Source organism: Fusarium oxysporum, chromosome VIII, assembly GCF_013085055.1.
Source record: "Fusarium oxysporum Fo47 chromosome VIII, complete sequence".
Classification (NCBI taxonomy): Eukaryota; Fungi; Ascomycota; class Sordariomycetes; order Hypocreales; family Nectriaceae; genus Fusarium; species Fusarium oxysporum.
This window is the reverse complement of record NC_072847.1, coordinates 373,047-392,906: the sequence shown is the minus strand read 5'-3', so window position 1 is coordinate 392,906 and position 19,860 is coordinate 373,047. Positions and strand designations below refer to the sequence as shown.

General features: G+C 46.9%; 4 protein-coding genes across 4 annotated transcripts; 1 reads left to right on the top strand and 3 right to left on the bottom strand.

Moving 5' to 3' along the window:
- Positions 1–253: 253 nt before the first annotated feature.
- FOBCDRAFT_321645 (pyridoxal phosphate-dependent transferase) lies at positions 254–1,877 on the top strand (the record flags this gene model as incomplete). The annotated part of the gene is made up of 5 exons (XM_031189225.3): positions 254–595; positions 658–850; positions 907–1,060; positions 1,116–1,297; positions 1,357–1,877. The coding sequence occupies 5 exons, from the start codon at positions 254–256 to the stop codon at positions 1,824–1,826; spliced, it is 1,341 nt and encodes a 446-aa protein (XP_031036490.2). The 3' UTR covers positions 1,827–1,877.
- Positions 1,878–2,521: 644 nt separating this feature from the next.
- On the bottom strand, positions 2,522–10,418 carry FOBCDRAFT_242287 (uncharacterized protein; the record flags this gene model as incomplete). The annotated part of the gene is made up of 11 exons (XM_059610471.1): positions 2,522–2,656; positions 2,714–4,097; positions 4,203–4,329; positions 4,517–5,043; positions 5,100–5,218; positions 5,282–5,643; positions 5,677–6,630; positions 6,678–6,708; positions 6,768–7,420; positions 7,640–10,058; positions 10,110–10,418. The coding sequence occupies 11 exons, from the start codon at positions 10,416–10,418 to the stop codon at positions 2,522–2,524; spliced, it is 7,020 nt and encodes a 2,339-aa protein (XP_059467714.1).
- A 2,300-nt stretch (positions 10,419–12,718) lies between these two features.
- Positions 12,719–13,076, bottom strand: FOBCDRAFT_228666 (uncharacterized protein). The gene is made up of 2 exons (XM_031189228.3): positions 13,031–13,076; positions 12,719–12,973 (listed from the first exon to the last, which is right to left on the bottom strand). The coding sequence occupies exon 2, from the start codon at positions 12,954–12,956 to the stop codon at positions 12,759–12,761; it is 198 nt and encodes a 65-aa protein (XP_031036493.2). The 5' UTR covers positions 12,957–12,973; positions 13,031–13,076; the 3' UTR covers positions 12,719–12,758.
- A 2,437-nt stretch (positions 13,077–15,513) lies between these two features.
- On the bottom strand, positions 15,514–19,581 carry FOBCDRAFT_251997 (uncharacterized protein; the record flags this gene model as incomplete). The annotated part of the gene is made up of 5 exons (XM_031189229.3): positions 15,514–16,355; positions 16,406–17,618; positions 17,918–17,951; positions 17,993–18,098; positions 19,530–19,581. 5 exons carry the CDS (start codon positions 19,579–19,581, stop codon positions 15,514–15,516), a joined length of 2,247 nt encoding a protein of 748 aa, XP_031036494.3.
- Positions 19,582–19,860: the final 279 nt, after the last annotated feature.

The window sequence follows — 19,860 nt, the reverse complement described above, 5'->3', positions numbered from 1 at the left end:
ATAATAGTGGATAACACTAAGAATGGATTCAGACAAAGTTTTGAGTCACTTTAGGTTCACGAGTACGTAAATCATTACTTTTACCAACTTGGAAATGCGAGCCGCAATCATTGCTGTGTTCAGATGGTAACCGGATATGCTCCGGTTGCCCGGTGGTCATGGATAAATAGTTCCCATGAGGCTCGGGATGTCTCAACAGTTACAACAGGCAACTTGATACAACTACCCAGGCCGACCAAGGACAATTTACACAATGGTTCCATCTGCAACCAGCCCTCAGTTACCTACCAGCAAACTCAGCAGTACACCCTTGCTGTCTGAAAAAACTGCGCGCCATGTAGAGACTTGGTCCAAGCACATCAGGGGAGGGTTCCCAACCCTGCCAGTTGCTGTTGAATCAGCCAAGGATCATACCATCACCGATGTAGATGGCAAGGAATATATCGATTTCATTGGCCAATTTGCCGTCATGAACTTTGGCTATTCTCATCCCAAGATCGCCAAGGCAGCTGCAGACCAGGTCTATAAGATGCCGCTAAGTGGAACGGCTCACATCAGCCCATTGTACGTGGAATTCGCAGAGCGGCTCACTAAAGTAAGTAATGACGGAATACCAGCTAAGCTTTGATGAGATGACAGATGCTAATCCCGACTTAGAAATTCGGTTTTGATTCAATTGCGACCATGCTGAGTGGATCTGAGGCAGTCGAATCGGCCGTCAAGATCGCTCGCAAATGGGCTTATCTCAAGAAAGGAATACCGCAGGATCAGGCTCATATTCTCACGGTTGACCAATGCTATCACGGTCTGACACTATCTACCATGCCCATGGCCACAGTTTCTCAGAAACGTTTGTTCTACCATTCGTAAATTATAACTCCCTGTGCTGAAACCCATTGAACGCAGATTTCGGACAACATCTTCCTAACATTGGACCATACGCTCCTACAAGCGGTAAACTTGTCCCTTTTGGAGACATAGATGTTTTGAGAGAAGTATTTGAGCAGGATGGCGAGAGGATTGCTGCATTTTTCGTGGAGCCAGTCCAAGGATGGGCGGGGTTAGTACCAAACGAACAGTCAATCCGAGTGCCCAATCGCTGACTGTTCTATCAGAACCGTTGTTCCTCCCAAGGGCTACTTGAAAGCTGCACAAGACTTATGCAGAAAGCATAATGTCCTCTTGGTTTGTGATGAGATCCAGGCTGGCTACGGGCGAACTGGAAAAGACCTTTCCTTTCACCATGAACCAGAACTGGAGCCTGATATAGTGACCATGGCCAAGGGCATCACGGGAGGTTAGTCAAGTTCTAATTGAATTTGCTCAGAATTATCATGGTTGACTAATCTGCCATAGGATACTACCCCATGTCCGTCATTATGGGCAAGAAGCATGTCATGGATTTGTTGAACAAAAATGAAGTTCTTTCAACGTATGGAGCTTCTCCTATTGCTCTCTCCGCTGCTCTAGCTACGCTGGATGTTCTGGAAGACGAGAAGATCTCGGACCGTTCTGAACGTCTCGGAAATCTTCTGGAGAAGACAATCAAGGAGCTCAACCCACCACACGTAAAAGAGCTTCGGGGGATTGCGCTTTTCCAATCTTTGGTTCTTGATCAAACTATACCGGGCGTGACTCCTCGAAGAGTCCAGGCTCTCGCTGCTCATCACGGTGTGCTTGTCGGTATTGGTGCGGATCGTTTGAGATTTAGCCCACCTTTGACAATTACGGAGGGGGATTTGGTTAAAGCTCTACATGTTATTGCTCAGTGCTTGGAGGAAGTTACGCGTTTGGGAGACTTTGCTGGAAGTGAGTTTCTTAATTAGAAAGCCTATAATGTACATATGAGACCATACTATTCTATCGGAAGACAATAGCTATATATAAAGAACATGTTATTAAAGCTTGCATATTTGTTTGCTATGAACCCTTGTGAGATGATATTATTGACTGATGTTATAAAACTCGGAATGGCCTCTTGAGCTATTTTTATGTACTTATAAATAATCTCGGTTTGAGAATAATAACGCTCACACTCAGAAGGTACGGTAGTAAGCTAAGTTGTATAAAGAGTTATATTCAACGCATTAATAGTTAATATTTCACGGTTTAATAGAGAATGCAATCTATACTGGGCAGCTTTGGAGAGTCTTCGATGAATTCTTTTAATTTATAGAGGGTGTTAGCTGAGCGCTTTTATGGGCATAGAAGTTAAGAAAACGAGTATAATCGTATGAAAATCCTTAGATGAGCTGTACAATTCAAGGGTATATCCATAGAAAACGATGTTTTAACTTCTTGCTATCCTCTTCCTTCAAATACCAGATCACGACAATGTCATTGCATGACCATGTCAGGAGGAACAGATGGGAACTTCCGCCGAGCTTACTGGATCTCTAGACAATCGGGTACGCCTTTTTTCCTATCAACTTTATTCGAGTCCAAACTAGGTATAGAAAATATATAACTACGCGACCCATATCCAGCGCATCATACCATTCTCCGTCACCCATTAAAACTATCACATGACTGTCAAAGTCCCAGTTTTCTCGACAAGATATTCTGCTACAGCAACATCTTTGCCACTTTCCTTTCCGTAACCGGATTGCTTGATACCTCCAAAGGGACTCTCCGCGGCAGAGCCATTTCCTGTATTCTATAGTATGTCAGTTTCTCGGGGACAGTAACATTGAATTAGACTGCTTCTACTTACTAAGCCGATCATGCCTGCCTCTAGATCCTCAAACAACCTCCACAAACGGTCCGAGTTTTTGGTAAAGACATAACTTGCAAGACCCAGGCTAGTGTCATTGGCCCACTTGACAACCTGTTCTTCTGTTTCGAACTTGAAAAGGCCACAAACTGGACCAAATGTCTCTTCTTTGGCCATCTGCATATCCTGTGTCATTCCAGTAAGAACAACTGGCTCCATGAACTGGCTGCTCTCTCCCGAGGAAGATATCACAAGTGGTTTTCCTGATCCAGTTCTGAGCTTAGCCCCGTTTTCAAGAGCATTCTTGACCTGTGATTCAGCCTTTTGAAGACCGACAAGCGTAGTGACAGCTCCGAAGTTATTGGCGGGATCAGCGCCGTGACCTGTCTTGAACTTGCTGGTCTTCCCGGAGAAGGCAGCGGCAAATTTCTCGTAGACGCCGGCTTGAACATATACTCGGTTTGCCGTAATACATGCTTGTCCCGCATTCCTCCACTTCAATGTCATGATTTGGTCGATGGCTTGGTCAATGCCAGCATCATCAAAGACAATAACAGGACAGTTTCCACCAAGCTCCAGTGTGCACTTTTTAAGGCCCTGAGCACAAAGACCAGCAACAATCTTGCCCACCCTAGTGCTGCCGGTGAAAGTTACCTTGGCGACTAAAGGATGAGTACATAAAGCCTCGGAAAGGCCAGGGGTATTTTCCAAAGAGGTCGTTAGGACGTTGAATGTGCCTGCTGGGAATCCAGCTCTGGTGGCTAGATCCGCTAGGGCCAAGCAAGACAGAGGTGTTTCGGGTGACGGTTTGACAATCATAGAGCAGCCGGCAGCAAAGGCTGCGCTGGCCTTTCTCATAATCATGGCAATAGGGAAGTTCCATGGGACTAGAGCAACAGTCACACCAATGGGTTGCTTGATCGTAAGCACTCTTCTTTCTGCATTGCTGGACGCCCCAATTGTGCCTTGGATTCGTTCAGCTTCGCCAGCAAACCACCAAGCGAAGCCTAGAGAATAGTCGATTTCTCCACGTGATTCAGCAAGAGGCTTTCCAGTTTCGTAGGTAAGAAGCTTTGCAAGGTCTTCTTTAGCCTCGGCAATCAAGCGATGCCATTCTAGTAGCAGCTGGGCTCTTTTGCGTGCAGTGAACCCTCTGTACTCAAGAAATCCCCTGTAAGAAGATTGGACTGCGTTGTTGACATCTTCAGCAGCATTATCAGGACAAGTAGCCCAAACAATGCCGCTGCCGGGATCAGTGATGACAAAGGTTTTGCCAGACGCTGCTTGAACCCATTCTTCGTGGACGTATGATGCTTCATGGAGAAGGTCCTGGTTGAATAGAGTTAAAGGTCGCTGCGTCATATTGTTGTGTTGAATTAAAGGTCTGTGACGATCAAGATGCATGGAAGAGAGTGGTAATCTTTGTGGGATGTTCAGAGTGTATGATCAGACTGTCGGTATAACTTGTGTTTATTACTCAGTTAAATACCTGCTTGAAAAGCTTGTAACAGACATGGCTTGGTTACATTTGGAGATACAGCACGTGCCGCCGGCAAACAGCCGGTTGTTTGACAAGTGCGAGTTGGTAATCGGAGTAAAGATGCGTTTCGCACTTCCTAAATAGGTATAGTCCACCAACATGCTTCGATTAATTTTCTGACTCTAAAGCTATTCTGTGACCCGAGTTTCGTTTTCATGGTGCAGAACTACGCTGCAGGAACAATGTATTATTCCAGCTATCATCATTCCAGCCTAAGCTGATAACAATAGAGGCTTGTTGCCCTGCAGCCGACCAGATCTTACCGCTCAACTGCACTGTGATCGTATCACTAGCTGCAAATGTGATGTTGTTATAATACTCCAGGGACACCTTATCCTGAACCGAAGGCCCGGCGAACGTCAAAGTAGTGTTCATCGCATTATTTTTCGCACTAGTATCGCTCGCTACATTCCGTATTGTCATAGTCACACTGTTGTTAGTTGTCTGCATATTAGCGGTTCCTGCAGTACCACTAGTGGAAGCAGAGGCAAATGTGTACTCATTATAAAAAAGAGCACTATCCTCTGGCCCAGTCGAGAACTGGAAGCTGAGGCTTTGGATAACAGCTGCGGTCGGTCCCGTGTTTGTGACAGCGAGCGATATGGTCTGGGTGCTTTCTGAAGACTCCACAGACGTTGGGCTTAAACTGACGTCTATGGGGCAGTCTGGCATGTTGACATTGTCTGCCCATGCCTTGCCTGTTGTATTGAGCCATTGCTCGACAGGAGTAGGCGGTGCCGGTTGCTTCGACTGCCAGATGAAAAAGACAACGAGGACGATGACTGCAAGCCTGTTTGAAGAAGTCAGAATGCCAGATCAAGAAGCTCGAGGTGGAAGGTAACTTACACGGCCAGTACGGGACCTGCGGCAGCAAATGCGGTACAACAAAATGCTATTGCAGACCCGAATCCCGCTGCTGCTGTACTGGCTCCGAATATGGTCACGACCGCCCACCCTGCGGCAAGCTGTGCTCAAATTAGAAAAAGGACCTCCAGATAGGAGAACGGGGATGATTAGGAGTAGCTTACCACAACAATAGCCCCTCCCAGGCCTCCCTCTATAGCTGCCAAAACAAGTTGGATGGTTGAGAAAATCTTCTGGCCTTGGCTCATTGATGACCAATCCTGGATCAATTCCCAAGTCATAAAGATGACTACAGCAACAGCAGCAACGTAACCGAGCCAAGCCAGCACTGTTCTCGCAAAATTGAAGCCTTGGCGCCACTTGACCACTGTTGAAGAATTCTTGATCAGACTCTGCAAGTCGCCATCTCCTACATTCCCTGCCGCACCAAGGTGATCCATCTCCACCACGACCCTTGTATTCTTATCAACGAACTTCTGTTTGAAAGATTTCGGGTTCAGGGATCCGCCTCCTTCGGCGCTCGAGTCTAGGATCATGGCTTTAGTGGTCATTGTGTTACCTAGATAGGTGTCTAGGGATCGGGCCATCATCATCTGGCTCGTATTAGAGTAGAGGCCACTTCCCATTCGTAAAAAAGCTTCCCAAGCATTGGCTCCAAGTTCCAAAAGCTGTAGGCAGCTTCCTACAACTGTGGTGACCATGAGACCTCGGCTGGCCGTGTCACTATCACTCCATTGGCCACTCATGTTATTGGCGGCGCAATATAAGGCCACAATTCCCACCACGCTCCATAAAGCTTTCTTACCACCTTCTGATAGTTTTGCTTTGGAGTCTGGAACAGGAATGACGTTTTCGACTGCTGCATCGGCTGCCACACCAGCCCTCTGTACGCCACGTACGTAGTCGTAGATGTTCTTGGCGCCCTTTTTAGCTGCGCTCCCTGCCATGCATAAGGCGTCCATGAAATTGGGAAGCGAACCAGAGAACTCGAGAAATAACTGTTGCATTTTCAGCTCTGTACTCTGCGCCGCCCAAGACGTGTCCTTTGCTTCAGCGTCGGCTATATCTTGCATTATGTTCTTCAGAACCTCGTTTGTAAGTTGTTGGTCCTTGGCCAAGAGTCCAAGGAGCAGTTCTTGAATCAGCTCGGAAAGCCACTGCGACTCAACCACTCTGACCATCTCGTCGGTCATTTGGCTTATGCCCCAGAACTGTTGGCTCCAGCTCTCGGCCCTCACGGATGCAAGGACCTTCAGTGATAGAAGGTTAGCGTTTGTGTCGGTGATGGTGATAGTCTTTGATGTTGTAGTTGTTCCCGTCGGCATACTGGGTGGGTTTGACGACGCATCTCCAGTTGGCGTTACAGCTTGTGCTACTGGTGGAGCTGAAGTTGCAGGCTGGGAAGAGGGAGCCGATTTGCCTGTAGAGGGTGGAGGCGGTAATGGAAGTGGCGGTAGAGAAGACGATGATAAATCCCTGGTCTTTTGATGTCCATTGTCCAAAGCATCCATCACTACAGAATGTGTAAGCAAAAGTTGACGCATGATACAGGTAACTTACTACTGCAAATCTTGGTCAATTGCGCAGTTCCCTATTTTATGATATTAGCTTCTCATATGTAGGTGAATATAAAATGCAGCAGGGACCTACATTCTGTGCGTCTGAGTTTTGCAACTCTGCAAACAATCTCGGGTCGCTAACGATCTTGTCGTACAGAAGGTCTGACCAGATGGCACCGTCACTTCCTGTGCCTCCATTCCAAAGTGTCTTGACTAGCTCATAGGTATCTCTCGTGACCCAGCGCTGGACTGCCCGGTCAAGTAACTTGTAATTTGGGTCTGCCGCAAGACATCCTGGTCCCTTGCCGCTCCACCAATAGTTAATTCTTTTGATTTCCTTGTTCGTAAAGCGATACTGAGTTCCAATATTGGCATCATTGGTAGTCATCATCTGGCAAATATATGCCGGTGCATATTGAGTCTGAATCCACTTGGACACTTCACTGTCCAGTTGGGCACCTAATGATGGGTCCAAACCGTCAGGTTTTGCTGTTATTCCAAAGAACATCTCGCGGTCGGCTGAGTCCATGTGATACTGCATGACCTGGACCATCATAGTTTGTACGTCTTGGTTGATGGCGGGCGCGTTGTAAGGCAGATTTATCAGAGCAGTAAGCTGTGTGGCGGAGTCTTGATGCTGCGCTAGAAATGCAGTAATCGCACTAGGACTATCGTTGATCAGCGGTGGGACAGCTTCGACACTGATGGGCAAGATAGATTGCTCAACGTTCAGTTGCAATGTATCTATGCCTGATGTCAAAGCCGGAGGAGGTTCTGAGAGTGGTATCGGGTGCCACACAAGGTTCGACGAAGATTGACTTGTTATTGCTAGCGGTGCACCACGATTTCCATCTGCCTCCGGGTCGTACGGGAAAATGCAGCCTGTCAGACTCTCACCACTCGTCGATACCACGATCTGTAGGGACTTGTATAGCCTTTCTATGGAGAAGCTTTCTGACATACCAAGTTGCTGCGTGAAGTGGAGATTTTTCCCAGGCAGAGGCGTGTCATCGCTGGGGTCTGGTCTCGATTTCCAGGTCTGATATTCGTCAGAGCAGCCAATGATCATCTCGGGAGTCTCAAGCTCGTATGTATGAACCTCTTCGCTGTCCTTATTGTAAGATATTGTGCACGTGTATATTTCCCCAAAGTTGGTAACATTAATTTTGCTCGAATCAGGAAACTCTTTGGTTACTGACTCTTTCATTGCATTCTTGACCAACTCAAATTCCTCAATTTGCATCTGAGGCCACGAAGAATGGTAGTTCGCATTTGTTGGAAGTAGTAGTGTTCCACAAGGGAGCACACAGTTAGGAGCCACTCCAGCTGTAGTAGGATTTGGATCGTAGAATAGTGGATAAGTGAAGTCGTAAAGATATGGAGGAGTTGTCGAGCCAGGAGCAGCTGAAGCCATTTGCATTGTTACTGGAGATGAGATCATTTCCAAGTTAACCGAACCTGGCTCACTTTGTGTTGCGCCTTTATCCGCTAAAGCTGGAAAAACTGACGGATTTACAGTAGACGCTGCATTAAGAACAAAAGGAATGACGTCTTGATTCTTAAGCGATGCTTCATTACCTTCGGGGGATTCATCGGAAGTATGAACTAGAAAGCCAGACGCACGATTACCAGAGCTCACAAATTCACAGTGAGCATGCTCCCAGCTGTGGTCAGGTCGCTGTCGGCTCCAAGCAAGAGCGGCTCCATGCATGTCTACTTGAGGAACCCTTGCACCATCGACGTGCAAGATTCCAGAACGCAATTCCACAGTCCCTAGGGCAGTGTTTTGGTCACGATGCCTCATTGAGTATGTCCTGTGAAGATCTCGGCTGAGAATGCCATTGGGATTGACTTGTCGACCGCCGTATGCCAGGGGCTTCAAAGAGTGTACTTCTTGGGCCAGACGGTCTACCACTGTACCTGCTCCAAAACGAGCGAAAAGCGGCTTGAGATCTGCAAAGCTTCGAAGCATTTGAAGTCTCTGTTGCTTCGGAATGGCCTGAAGCTGCTTGCCGATCGCCGCTGCAGTGATCTCCGGATAGTTTAGCGCCACAAGGTAACCATTAGCATGATAGCTTCTGAGGCCTTGTCTCAAATGCACGCCGTAGACTGAGGTCGCATTGCTTGGAACGGCTGAAATGGCTGTAATGGTCTCCAAATCGTATCCTGTCTTAGCAGGGTTCAAACGCAGCAACTGATGTCCAACCCTAAGTGTACCAACATCCAACCACGGGTTCTCTATCCGCGCAAGGGAGGGGTCAATGGCGCGAATACCCGTTGTCGTATGAAACGGGTGCCCAGAGGTGAAAAAGGCGTTTCTACCATTGAAGCCGTAGAGAGTCCCAGGTGCAGCACTCTTCACGACCTCGTCACTGCAGAGGCCCCACTGACGCTGAGCCCCACTGAGTGTAAGGATAGCATCGTTCTCGTGGAGTGTTTCTATCGCCACGGGACCTTTGGAAGTCTCCACCAAGGTTCCAGGCACGAAGCAGCTCCCGCTTGGACCATCGTCATCGGTGACAACTGTATTGTCAAATGAGAGGCCGCTTTTCAGAAAGGCCGCCTCCTCATTTGCGTGGTACCAATTGACAAGGTCCGTCCCGTAGATCGTAGTGCGCTCCGTATCAGGAAGCATTCGCCTGTTAGTCTCGATTATCCCACTTTTGCTGGTCGTCTCGGTTTGGCCAGCCGCAGCTACAATACCGTTTATCCAAAAGTTACCGGTGCTGTTATCGTTGATAGTAACCATCCACTGGTACCAAAGTGTGTAGCTTGTAGAGTAATAATATGACACATTGGCGCCAGAGAAGATAGTTTTGGTAGTGATCATCATATCTATGTCTTCGCTGGGCATTGGAACGGCAGTTGGTGTCTCGCGGGGTACCAAATTGGCGTTTTGCATAGCAAGAGCATAGTCCTGGATGGTTGCGCTGGCTTTACCATTTGGAGAAAAAGTAGCACTTGGGAGATATGAGATGGCCAGGACCGTCACCTGCGATGGAGTAAGGTCTTTCACTACTGAAGCAGGGCCTGAAATCTCATCCGGGCCAGTGGGTAGAGGATGGCTCTTCTTCCACGCTTGCATGATGGCAACGCCCTGACTTCCAGTCGTCTTTTCACTCAACGTGAAACCTGGACCTTGGACGAAGTATTCATAAACAAAAAGACAGGTCATTCCGAAATGAAGGTCACCACGGGCTCCGAAGGGGTTGAACTTTGGATCGATTATGAGATTCTTATAGGCTTCGACCAGAAGGGGTGTTTGCTTAAGAACTCTCAGGGATTCCAAACCGTCAGCATTGAGCTGATCGTTGATGTGGTCGGCAAAGACACAGGGCATTATAGTGTTGAATTTTTCCTCAGGGACCTTAATAGCAAGATCCTATTGACATATTAGTTCAAAAAAAGACACCCTTCTGGTGGCAGAGCATACACGGTGTGACATAGCCTTGAAGCCATAGCCTAAGTCGAGGTCGGCAATGTGAGCAGCTATAGCCGCATTCCCCATATGCTCAATCGTCTCCGTAAGATCAATCCCATCAAATGTACAAGTTGCTTGACTCTGGACAGGGCTTTTGAAGTAGGCCTGGAGACTAGACATGGAGGGAGTCGACAGAAAGGCGGACTGCAAGGTCGCAGTGACTGCATCTTGATCCAATGCTGTCACGCGGCCGAGGCTGTTGAGGAGTTGCTGGGCCAAGGGCTTAAACGCTTCCCAGGTCGCATCAGCAGAAGTTGACATATTGAGTGTAGTGATTTATAGTACCAGTTGTATAATATTATGTTAAGTGATAGTGAGAGCATTAAGCAACAAAATGCGGGCAAGATATTGTTTACTTATGTATTACGGTTTGGTATGTTTTGTGAAGATAGTAGAGCATACTTTCTCTCTGTTAACAGTAGCAGCAGAAGCAGTCACATACCAATGGGATTCCACTTGTTACACCGCACAGCTACTGCATCCCGTTCACTAACTTTTAGATATTTATACGAGGGCAGGCTGGTCTAGATTCATTCATTTTGACCTCTTCTGGGCTTTCAGCTTGCCACTCTCGATTCTTCCGTTCGTATTCTGTCCATATAAGGTTTTAGCTGTTGTCTGGGACTGGGCCCTCTCCTCTTACTTGTTGTAAAAAGCCCAAGTATTGTGGCGCTGAGATAACATTTTGCTCGAGAAATGATTGTCTCGTGCAGGCCAGTCTCAGCCGCAAATAATGTCTAAGATGGTCTATCATCACCTCTGCAAACGGAAAAAATGGCATAACCCCACTGTAGTCATATCCTTCGCCTATCACAACCAACCAAACCAACACTATTCATTTCACATTCCAGGCCTCATGCAAGTCACTTCAGCCACTCATAATCAGCCGCAAAGATGATCCGATACTTGCCTTTGCAGTCGTTCGCTGATCGCATTCCACTGGATAATAGACTCTCAATGTGCTTCGGCCTTCTGCCCAGGGATTGTAGTGGCTCCCATTCTTGGAAAGATTCTTAGACAAACCTAGGCGACCGTACGCCCAGTCGAGACAAGGTGGTCGTCCTGCGTCGTGTGTCAAAGAGGTTTTTTGAACCAGAAACGCTTTAACCCATAGTATTAAAGGACTTTGCACAAGGGCGAAAATCGACAGCTGCCACAGAAGGGCAGTTTGCTTTTGCTTCCTTTGTTCGAAACACACCATTTAGCGATCAAGCATCCGCGGATATAGAATTTTCAGCACAGATCCTTAGCTCTCTTTATAATTATCCTCATGCATATATAGAACTGGCTGAAAAGTGTAAGCAGTGAGTGTTGCGCTGTGAGCAGCCCAGCCTCATCTGATTGGTCAGATTGAACTCACTAGATGGTAGGCCCGTAAGGATATGTCCGTTGTGTCACTAACTCCGAAACTTTAAGCAATTATGCAGCTTATTGAACCAGTGAACTTCTTGGGGGCAACTTGAATAGTATACAGGTTAGTTAACAAATGGTTTACGAAGTCCTCTTGATTTATTTGCTTCCCCTTGTCATTTTCTTATCTCAACGATCCGAGGAATTCAGGCCGATCTTGTTATAGTGGGTCTGCCGTATTATTAACTTATGAGAAAGCTTCAATTCAATGTGTGGTAGTCACATCAAAGAGGAACATAAGAGATGTTTTAGAGAGCTTTGATTCTATGCTAAAAGGAGGACATGCCAGTCTTCTTAGATACCAATGGAGCTTGGGCTGACAAGAGGCGAAGCGGACCAATCAGGGAAATTCCGCCTTTTGACATAATGCGGTCTTGTGTTCTACCTTGACAACGGCTCGCCGGGGATCTGGGACCCGAACAAAGGGTTGCCGCGCCAGGAACTTGGTGACATAGTTGTTCCCGATCATCCAGGGATTAATCGCAGGCACTTGAGCAATCATAGCTGCAGGCTCAAAGGAGCAACTGATGCCACTGGCCATAGGTTTGACATCTTTCCTCTGTTCTACGAAGCCGAAACGTCGCTGAAATCTAATGGCGGAGATGACTCGAAAGCGTATCACTGGACCCAATCATCTAAATCAACACCTTGTCCTTCCAACTGTCTGATGCAAGATATCACAGTTATCATCTGCAAAGACTTCCATGGCTTTGATAGGGAATATGGAGAACTCTTGGGTAACTGGGCGGCGAAAAGCTTGATGAACCGAGTCTCTTTGACGGACAACGTGCTAGGTATAGGACTGTTCTTGTAAAACGGACATCATAAAAGGCCGACTAAAACGACGTCAGTGGGTCCCATGCACCATGTCGTAGTGGAGATGTGTGCCTTGAGAAATCGGCTTCCAATTGAGTAGACCGACACAATAACGCTTGGAAGGGACCGAACTAGTTGGAGCTGAGGAATGGAAGAGGTGTTTCCGCCATCATGCAAATTTGGATGAGTTTGGGTATTCAATGAAGTATCGAACACAGTCTTGTGACTTGTCTTATATTATTCTTTAGGAAACATTCTTCACTATTCCTTCAATTTTATTCTCGAACAAGTCCGGATCGTATTTTATCAATCGAACTTGCTACAATCAAAGTGATGTAACAGTTCTCCTTACAACAGTCTCATTACCAACCCGCTCTAACAGTCCACGTCGTAACTAGATGAAGTTCCACCCTCCGCAGCAGGGCAACCGCCAATGCAGCCACCACATCCGTTGGGAATAGCACTGGGGCATGCGTCGCATGAGGGTGCACCGTTTGCATAAATGCAGTTGTAGCACTGCGCGTTGGTCATGGCGACTAGGCTGAAAAGGAGACCAATAACTGACAGCTTCATTGTGTATGTGTCTGAGTCTAGCTATGTCGTTAGTACTAATCGCAGCTGGGTGATGTTAGTCGTTAGGGACCTACCTTAATGGGCGTTTAGAGATTGGAGATGAAAATAGTGTTAAATACAGAGAGCTATTAAGTAGATAATAAAGGAATCTATCAGTGGGTTTGCCTGGATTTATATAGGTAGTTCTTTTGGTATTATGTTACGTGGGAACTGGTTACACGTATTGTATTGCTTGACAAAAAACACCCAAGCTTTAGATCATCAAAATCGACCCACGTTATATGGAGATATGGCCCACATGTCTTGGCTCTTGCTCTTATGCATTCTGGTGGGCTTTCCATCAACATGGTCTACTTAAGATAACTCCTGCCTTATCATATATATTCTTTAATTTAATACAGTACCAATTTCTATTTAATATACTAAAATATTACAGTACCTGGCCAAAACTATTATCAATGAAAGAAAATTAGTTGTGTAGCTCCTGGTGCCTTGCATTCTGTACTGCCTGTTGCTCTGGATTATCAAGCACTGCATTTTATGTTAAATAGACTTTGATATAGTGGACCCTGTGTTGAACATCGCATTTTCCCAAGTTACCGACATTTCCTGATTTGAGATACTGACTCGTATGACGTGCTATGATCGACAGTGTAATACGCGTCGTGGTATCACAAGTGGTCCGGGATCAAGTCGGTTTAAACTCTAATCGAGGTAACTCTTTCTTTAGGATTCTCAAGGAGGAATTGTTGAAATATCTTGCCGCCGGGTCGGGTTGATTATGTATCATGACGAACATAGCGTTATCTTATTGTCTCTTGAGTCGTGGTTCTCGCGTAAATACAATTCAAGCCATTCGTTGGGGTGCACTAATTGACTAAAAGTATGTTTGCATAACTCCGAGGCACAAAAGCCGACAGCTCAGGGGGCCAAAGCTTATTTCAGAAGCTAGCGCCGCACTATCCGTAAGTCTGTGTAAACTGCCCGAGTAAACGCGTAACTTAATATAGTTCACTGTACCCAGTAAGACAGACGTTGCACGTTTACCAGTGCAAGGCGACCAATTCGCCTAATATTCTCCCTCGTATTCTTATTCTATGTAAAACCATGACCAATATTGGCCCTTGTATTTACGACTAAGTAAATGCGCGATTTATATGATAGTTTAGGTCAACGGGCTGGTTTACATATGGATGCTGCCCTGGGTGCCATATTCTCCTCAAGCTCCACCAACCGTCGTGTTTCCGGTGTTCTTCCAAGACTACAGCAAACTCCACCTCGCTGGGTCTTCATGAGTGACACGACTCTATACAATAGGAAGCGTAACGTTCTGCTGGGCAAGATGACCGAGATCACCGCAGGCCTGCAGAAGATACCTGGCTTTAGAGTTCTCATTTCACAGGCACAACTCACGCCGCCACATAAATACGTGTCAAGCATTCCAATGGTTCTCAGTTTGTCTCAAAGTCCAATGGTCGAAGCGAATTGTCTTTCGAAAGAGTTCACTTTCAGGACCCATTTTTGATCGTCTACTCTTCCGGATCTACCAGTACCATCGTGTACTCTGTCGGTGGTGCACTGCTGAATAGCTCCAAAACGCGAAGGTTGCATCAACAGTTCAACCCTCAGAGGTTTTGCTTCAATATACGACAACAGCTGGGTCGTGTATTTTGCCACTGTTTCTTCACTTCTTCCGGGGCCCACATTGTCTTACATGCTTGGAGTCCATTCCATCCGCACCTGACAGTTTTGCGTGGAATATCCGCTCATAAGCGGTTATTCGGTGCCGTAGATCAAGGGTGTTTATGTTTGCCGATGTTGATTCCATTGTGACTCGCTTTAGGATTTCATTACTATTCGTCCGATCTCGAAGACTTGTAGGTTATCAGCGACACGGGAATGATTTTTCCCAGAAGCCTTGTTTGAGTTATTTTATGACGAAGGATAAGCAAAAACATGCACCAGGAAACAGTATGTCAGGCCGGACGGACATTGCCGGATGCTTTTGCCTTGGCAACGCTCTAACTGCCGTGTCCTCCGGTGGATGCTCTAGTCTAACTCTAGGAACCCCAGTCGAGGCCTATGTCAGCGAAATCCATAAAGGTAATACCACGAGAAGTTCAGTGCCTGATGGTACTCCTGGGGAGTTGTGGCAACGGCAGCGTTTCTAGCATACCAGCTAGCTTCTGTGGTCCAGGAGCAGCCAGGAAGTATCACAAAGCTTAGCTTTGGAGTTGATAGACCTGACAGGTGATGCTTGCATCGCGCGCCTTACCTCGTTTACGTAGACAGTGGCGTGCGAGAGATAACGATGAGCGCGTGTTCCTGTTTCTCAAACTGAGTAAAAAGGGTGCCTCACGAATGAACTAGTCAACGGGGTTAACAGAGGATCCAGGCATCTGGAACTTTTGCTAATCCATAAAGCTTAAAGTATATCTATCAATTTGCCGAGATTGATAACAACAAGGGTAGCAAACTGTAAAGCTGTTGTTCCGTAATAGCCTCCGCGACATGTATTTAATACTCCCGTTTCAACCATGGTATTATTGTACAGCTATTAGACAATATAAACCGGAATGCGACTCGCGTATGCGTCGCTTTTGCTGATGTGAATATCCATTTTGTGGAAATCGTGCAACTGCAACCAGCACAGCATACGGAACATAAGTACGCACCAAGCCTCGTTGAGCTCTTTGTCCCCGAACCTTCCTAAATGCTTGGGACGAGTGGCGCTCCTATCATCTTCCGAGACAAAAGAATCTTGTCTTCCTTTCATGCGCTTACTTAGCAGACCCTGTTTGCTGAGATTCCGGACGACGTTTTGTCGGATGCGGTCAAAGTACATCTGAATCAAAAGAGTCTCTTTGTCTTCGCCTGATGCCGAATCAATGTCGTGAATAGTAATAGGCGAATCGTCAAAAGCTTCATCATTGCCGTCATTCTTCGTGGTATTGTCGACTTCGTTCTTCTCGTGCAGAATACCCATGACCTCTTGGATATGCATACGCACAACTCTCTTGATCATTGACAATCCCGGTTTCTTCATCCTGCCAAAGTACTCATCACACAACTCGACTCCTGATCGGAGATTGTTGAGGTGATTGACCAGGTTTGCACCATTGATGTCTTCGCCAAAAATATCTAGCGTTGATCCTTCGGTTCGAAGGAGCGGGAACTTTTCGTCCGCTTCTGCCCACTTGAGGATTTTGCTCACTTGCTCGCTATCCTTCAAGGTTGTCTCATGAAGACGCCTCAAACAGTTGATGTATTCCGTCATTAGTGCTGAAAGAGAAAAAGAGCTGGGATCCCAGTAGAAAACGGTCGGGTTTGGAAGCATACGGAAGACGGTGCCCTTTATATGAAGCATTTCTCCGACCATGCCAAGGATTTCGAATGGAACTGTTTAAGGTCAATTTTCACTTCGATCAACCCAACAAAGGGCAACTTACCCGCAAACAAGTGAGTGTGGCGTGCTTGGTCAGGCTTCCGGAAATAATTGACTGTATTGATATCACATCCCAGTACCACGAGCGTCTTCGCAATCTCAGCCAGGCTCCCCAGCTGAAGACTCTCAGCTCCTTTGGCCTCATCAGCATAGACCTTCTTCTCCTGGTTGAATATCGTTGGGGCCATGCCGAAGCATAGCTGCTTGACGTTGTAGTTGGGGATCACCCGGTTCTTCTCGAACCAGGTTGGTCCTTGCTTCTGAAAGTTGAAGGTGATACCAAGACCGTCTGTGTATGAGCCATATAGAACAAACCCGTTACCTTGACCGCGATACTGGTCGGTATTGAGATCAAATTTCCTCCAATGAATGCCCAGCATTCCTGCAATCTCAACAAGATGCGATATTGTGGTTGTGGCATAAGGCTTGGCAAAGTCCTTGGGCATGCTATCCCACGTACGTCTCTTTCTCTGCATGCAGACGACTAGCGAGTGATGAGCATGAGGCTCTTCTGTGTCAATTGGTGGACGTGGACCAGCTGCCTTGACCCACTCAGCTGACTTCTTGCCTTGCCACTCGCGAGATTCCTTCTCCATCCTGACAATAGCCATGAGTAAGCCATACCAGGTAGCCTTCTCATTATCAGCCGTGTGAATGATGCGCTGCGTGCTCTGCTTGTACTCGTTGTCGAATTCCTTGACGGTATCTGTGTACTTGAAATTGTCATTCCCGCCATCGAGTCGAATGATCTTCTTGCTCTCGTCCTTGGCGAGGGCATCATCTCCCAGTGGTCCCCTGGTGTTGCTGGGCTTGGCGACGAAGATGACTGGAGCCTCAAACTGGACCTCGAAACGGAACTCGGACCAAATCATCCGACGCCGAGCAAACTGTGCCCATTTCCCTATGACAGCTTCACTGCATGATGAAAAACCGGTCGCTGTGGCGAGATACTGCTGCAGTGCCTGGAGAATCGCAATGACAAAGGCCAAGACGGAGATGACCAGCGCAACCACGGCAATGATAAGCTCAGTATTGTCGTCACTGCTTCCGCCAGAGCTCGGGTCTGGTACAGCTGTTGAGGACATTTGAGAAGCCGCAGTACGTGTCTTAGTGATGATAATTCGATTGAGGTGCTTGTGAGGTCTCAAGGACTTGGTTTTTCTTGATGCCAAGCGTGGGTACCCATAAAGCGATGGCTGGGGAATCTGACTGACGCGCTAAAAAGGGGCAAGAATGTCCAATTACAATGGGTTCGTGATGATGCACAGGGGTTGTGGTGGAGAATGGCTAATTATAGACTGGCATTGAGCGCTTAGCTTGCCTAGGGAAAGAAAACTCAAAGACCTCGAGCAGTTAATCCTAAGGAATAAAAAGACTTAGACAAGTCGTCATAAGCTTAGAGGACTCTTTAATAATTATCTGTACATCGTAGGCTAATATTTGTATCTAATTAATAGAATTGGATCCTTGTAAGCACCAGAACCCTGCTTAAGCATTCTCAGCAAAATGCAGAGACTCCATGCTTTGCTTTCTGTCCTTGGACCGGAGGTCTTGTAAAACCGAATCAGTGCTACCACCTTCAAAAAAATACCTGACTTCTACAACAGTTAAGCCCTTGGTTTTAGGGAAGATGAAGTAGATTATGGGCAGCTGGCACGCAACAATAGCAATGAATACAAGGTAGTACTTCCACGTGACTGTAATGCAAAAGTCAGCAAGAGTATTGAATTATCGAATATGCAGTAATGCATGCACTTACTAGCTTCAAGAGCGATCTGATTGACGTATTGGTTGAATAAGCCAAACCCAAAAGCAGAGGCCAAACTACTAGATACTCCCTTTGCACGCAAGTCGAAAGGGTGGATCTCGGCCGTGTAGAGGGTTGGCAAAGAGGAGTACGCAAAGTCGTATGCTCCATTGAAGAGGAAGGGGAAGGGAATCATGCAGTAGCCAGCAGATTTGTTGCCGGTAGCAAGAAATCGCTCATTACAGATTGCGACTGCAATCAAGGTCACGAGCATACCAATGCTTGATCCAAGGAAGAGCTTGCGTCGGCCGACTTTGTCCACAAAGAGGGAAGCCAAAATAACCGTCAACCAGTTGAAGATTTGAAGACCGCCGTTGATGCCAGCACTTTGAAGCACCGGGACGAAGTAATAGCTAACCATTCCATTGCCTGATCACTGTGCGAACAAAGCAACCATGAGAGTAATGAAGAGTCGCTTACGGTTGGGCCCCGTACGTATGTAGTTCAGCCAGCCAGCCGTTTGTTCAGATGCCTTGCCATTGATCATTTGACAGACTTCGGTGTACTCGAGAAGAGCCAGCTCGTCATCTTCTATGCCATTAGCATGGTATGTGGCGAAGACGTTTTTGGCCTCTGCATTTCGACCCATCTTGACAAGCCAGCGAGGTGATTCTGGTACAAACATGATCAGGGATGCTTGGATGACGGCAGAAAGGATCTGCATAAGGGTGGGAATCTGCCAACTCCAGCTTGACGAGATATGCAGAGTGCCGAAGGTAGTCCATGTCGAAACTGTGACATTGTTGGTTCGTGTTTAACAGTTGGAGATTAGGAGCATGACTTACCAATGGCGCCAAGAAAGAAGAAGCTGCCAAAGAGAGAACCAACAATTCCTCTCTGTCTCGGATGAGCAAGCTCGGTTATAAGCATGGGGACTGCACACAAGCAGATAACTATACCAACGCCGAGGTGATCTGAGAACTCCAAAGGTTTTGAGGGTGCCTTACGACAAGTCGTGTACCAAGGTATGATGCCCATGATCGACAAAACGCTTGCCCTGTAGCTATGGAAGGTTAGAATCAGAAGTCATCAAGCGGTGAAGGATAGTAAATACCTGAACCAATGACCAAGATATCTCCCAGAATAACGACCTTCTACGGCCAAACTTATCCATCAAGTAGCTTGTGGGGAGGGAACCGATCAATCCACTTAAAGACTGTGCTGCGATCATGAGTCCTTGCTGGTTTGCGTTGGGCAAGCCAAGGTCTTGCAGGTTGTTAGGAAGCATTCATGAACGAGCATTGGCGAGGAAACGAACCTTTGAGCCCTAAGTCCTGTTAGTAACCCCCAACTGCGGAGAACTGCAGGATATGTGACTTACAGTGAGGGGTAGCAAGCAGCACACCAATCAGACTGCCATCAAAACCAATCATGAAGGGGCTCAAAAACAATACTGCCAGCCAGAAATTGAGCGTGCGTAGACCAGGGTCGCGCCACCATAACTCATTGCAGTTATTTGCTGCCTCTAAGAGGGGTTGAGGCCCCGAATGTTTCGCTGGGGATAAATGAGGTGCCATTCTGGATAGTTGGTTGTAGACAAAGTAGAGGCTAATGACGTTGAAGATCTTGAACTAGGGATAAAGAGGAGCAAAGTCCCAAGGTAAATAATGCAAGAGTCGCAATTTATGTTCGTAAAAGCTTGGCTTACTAGC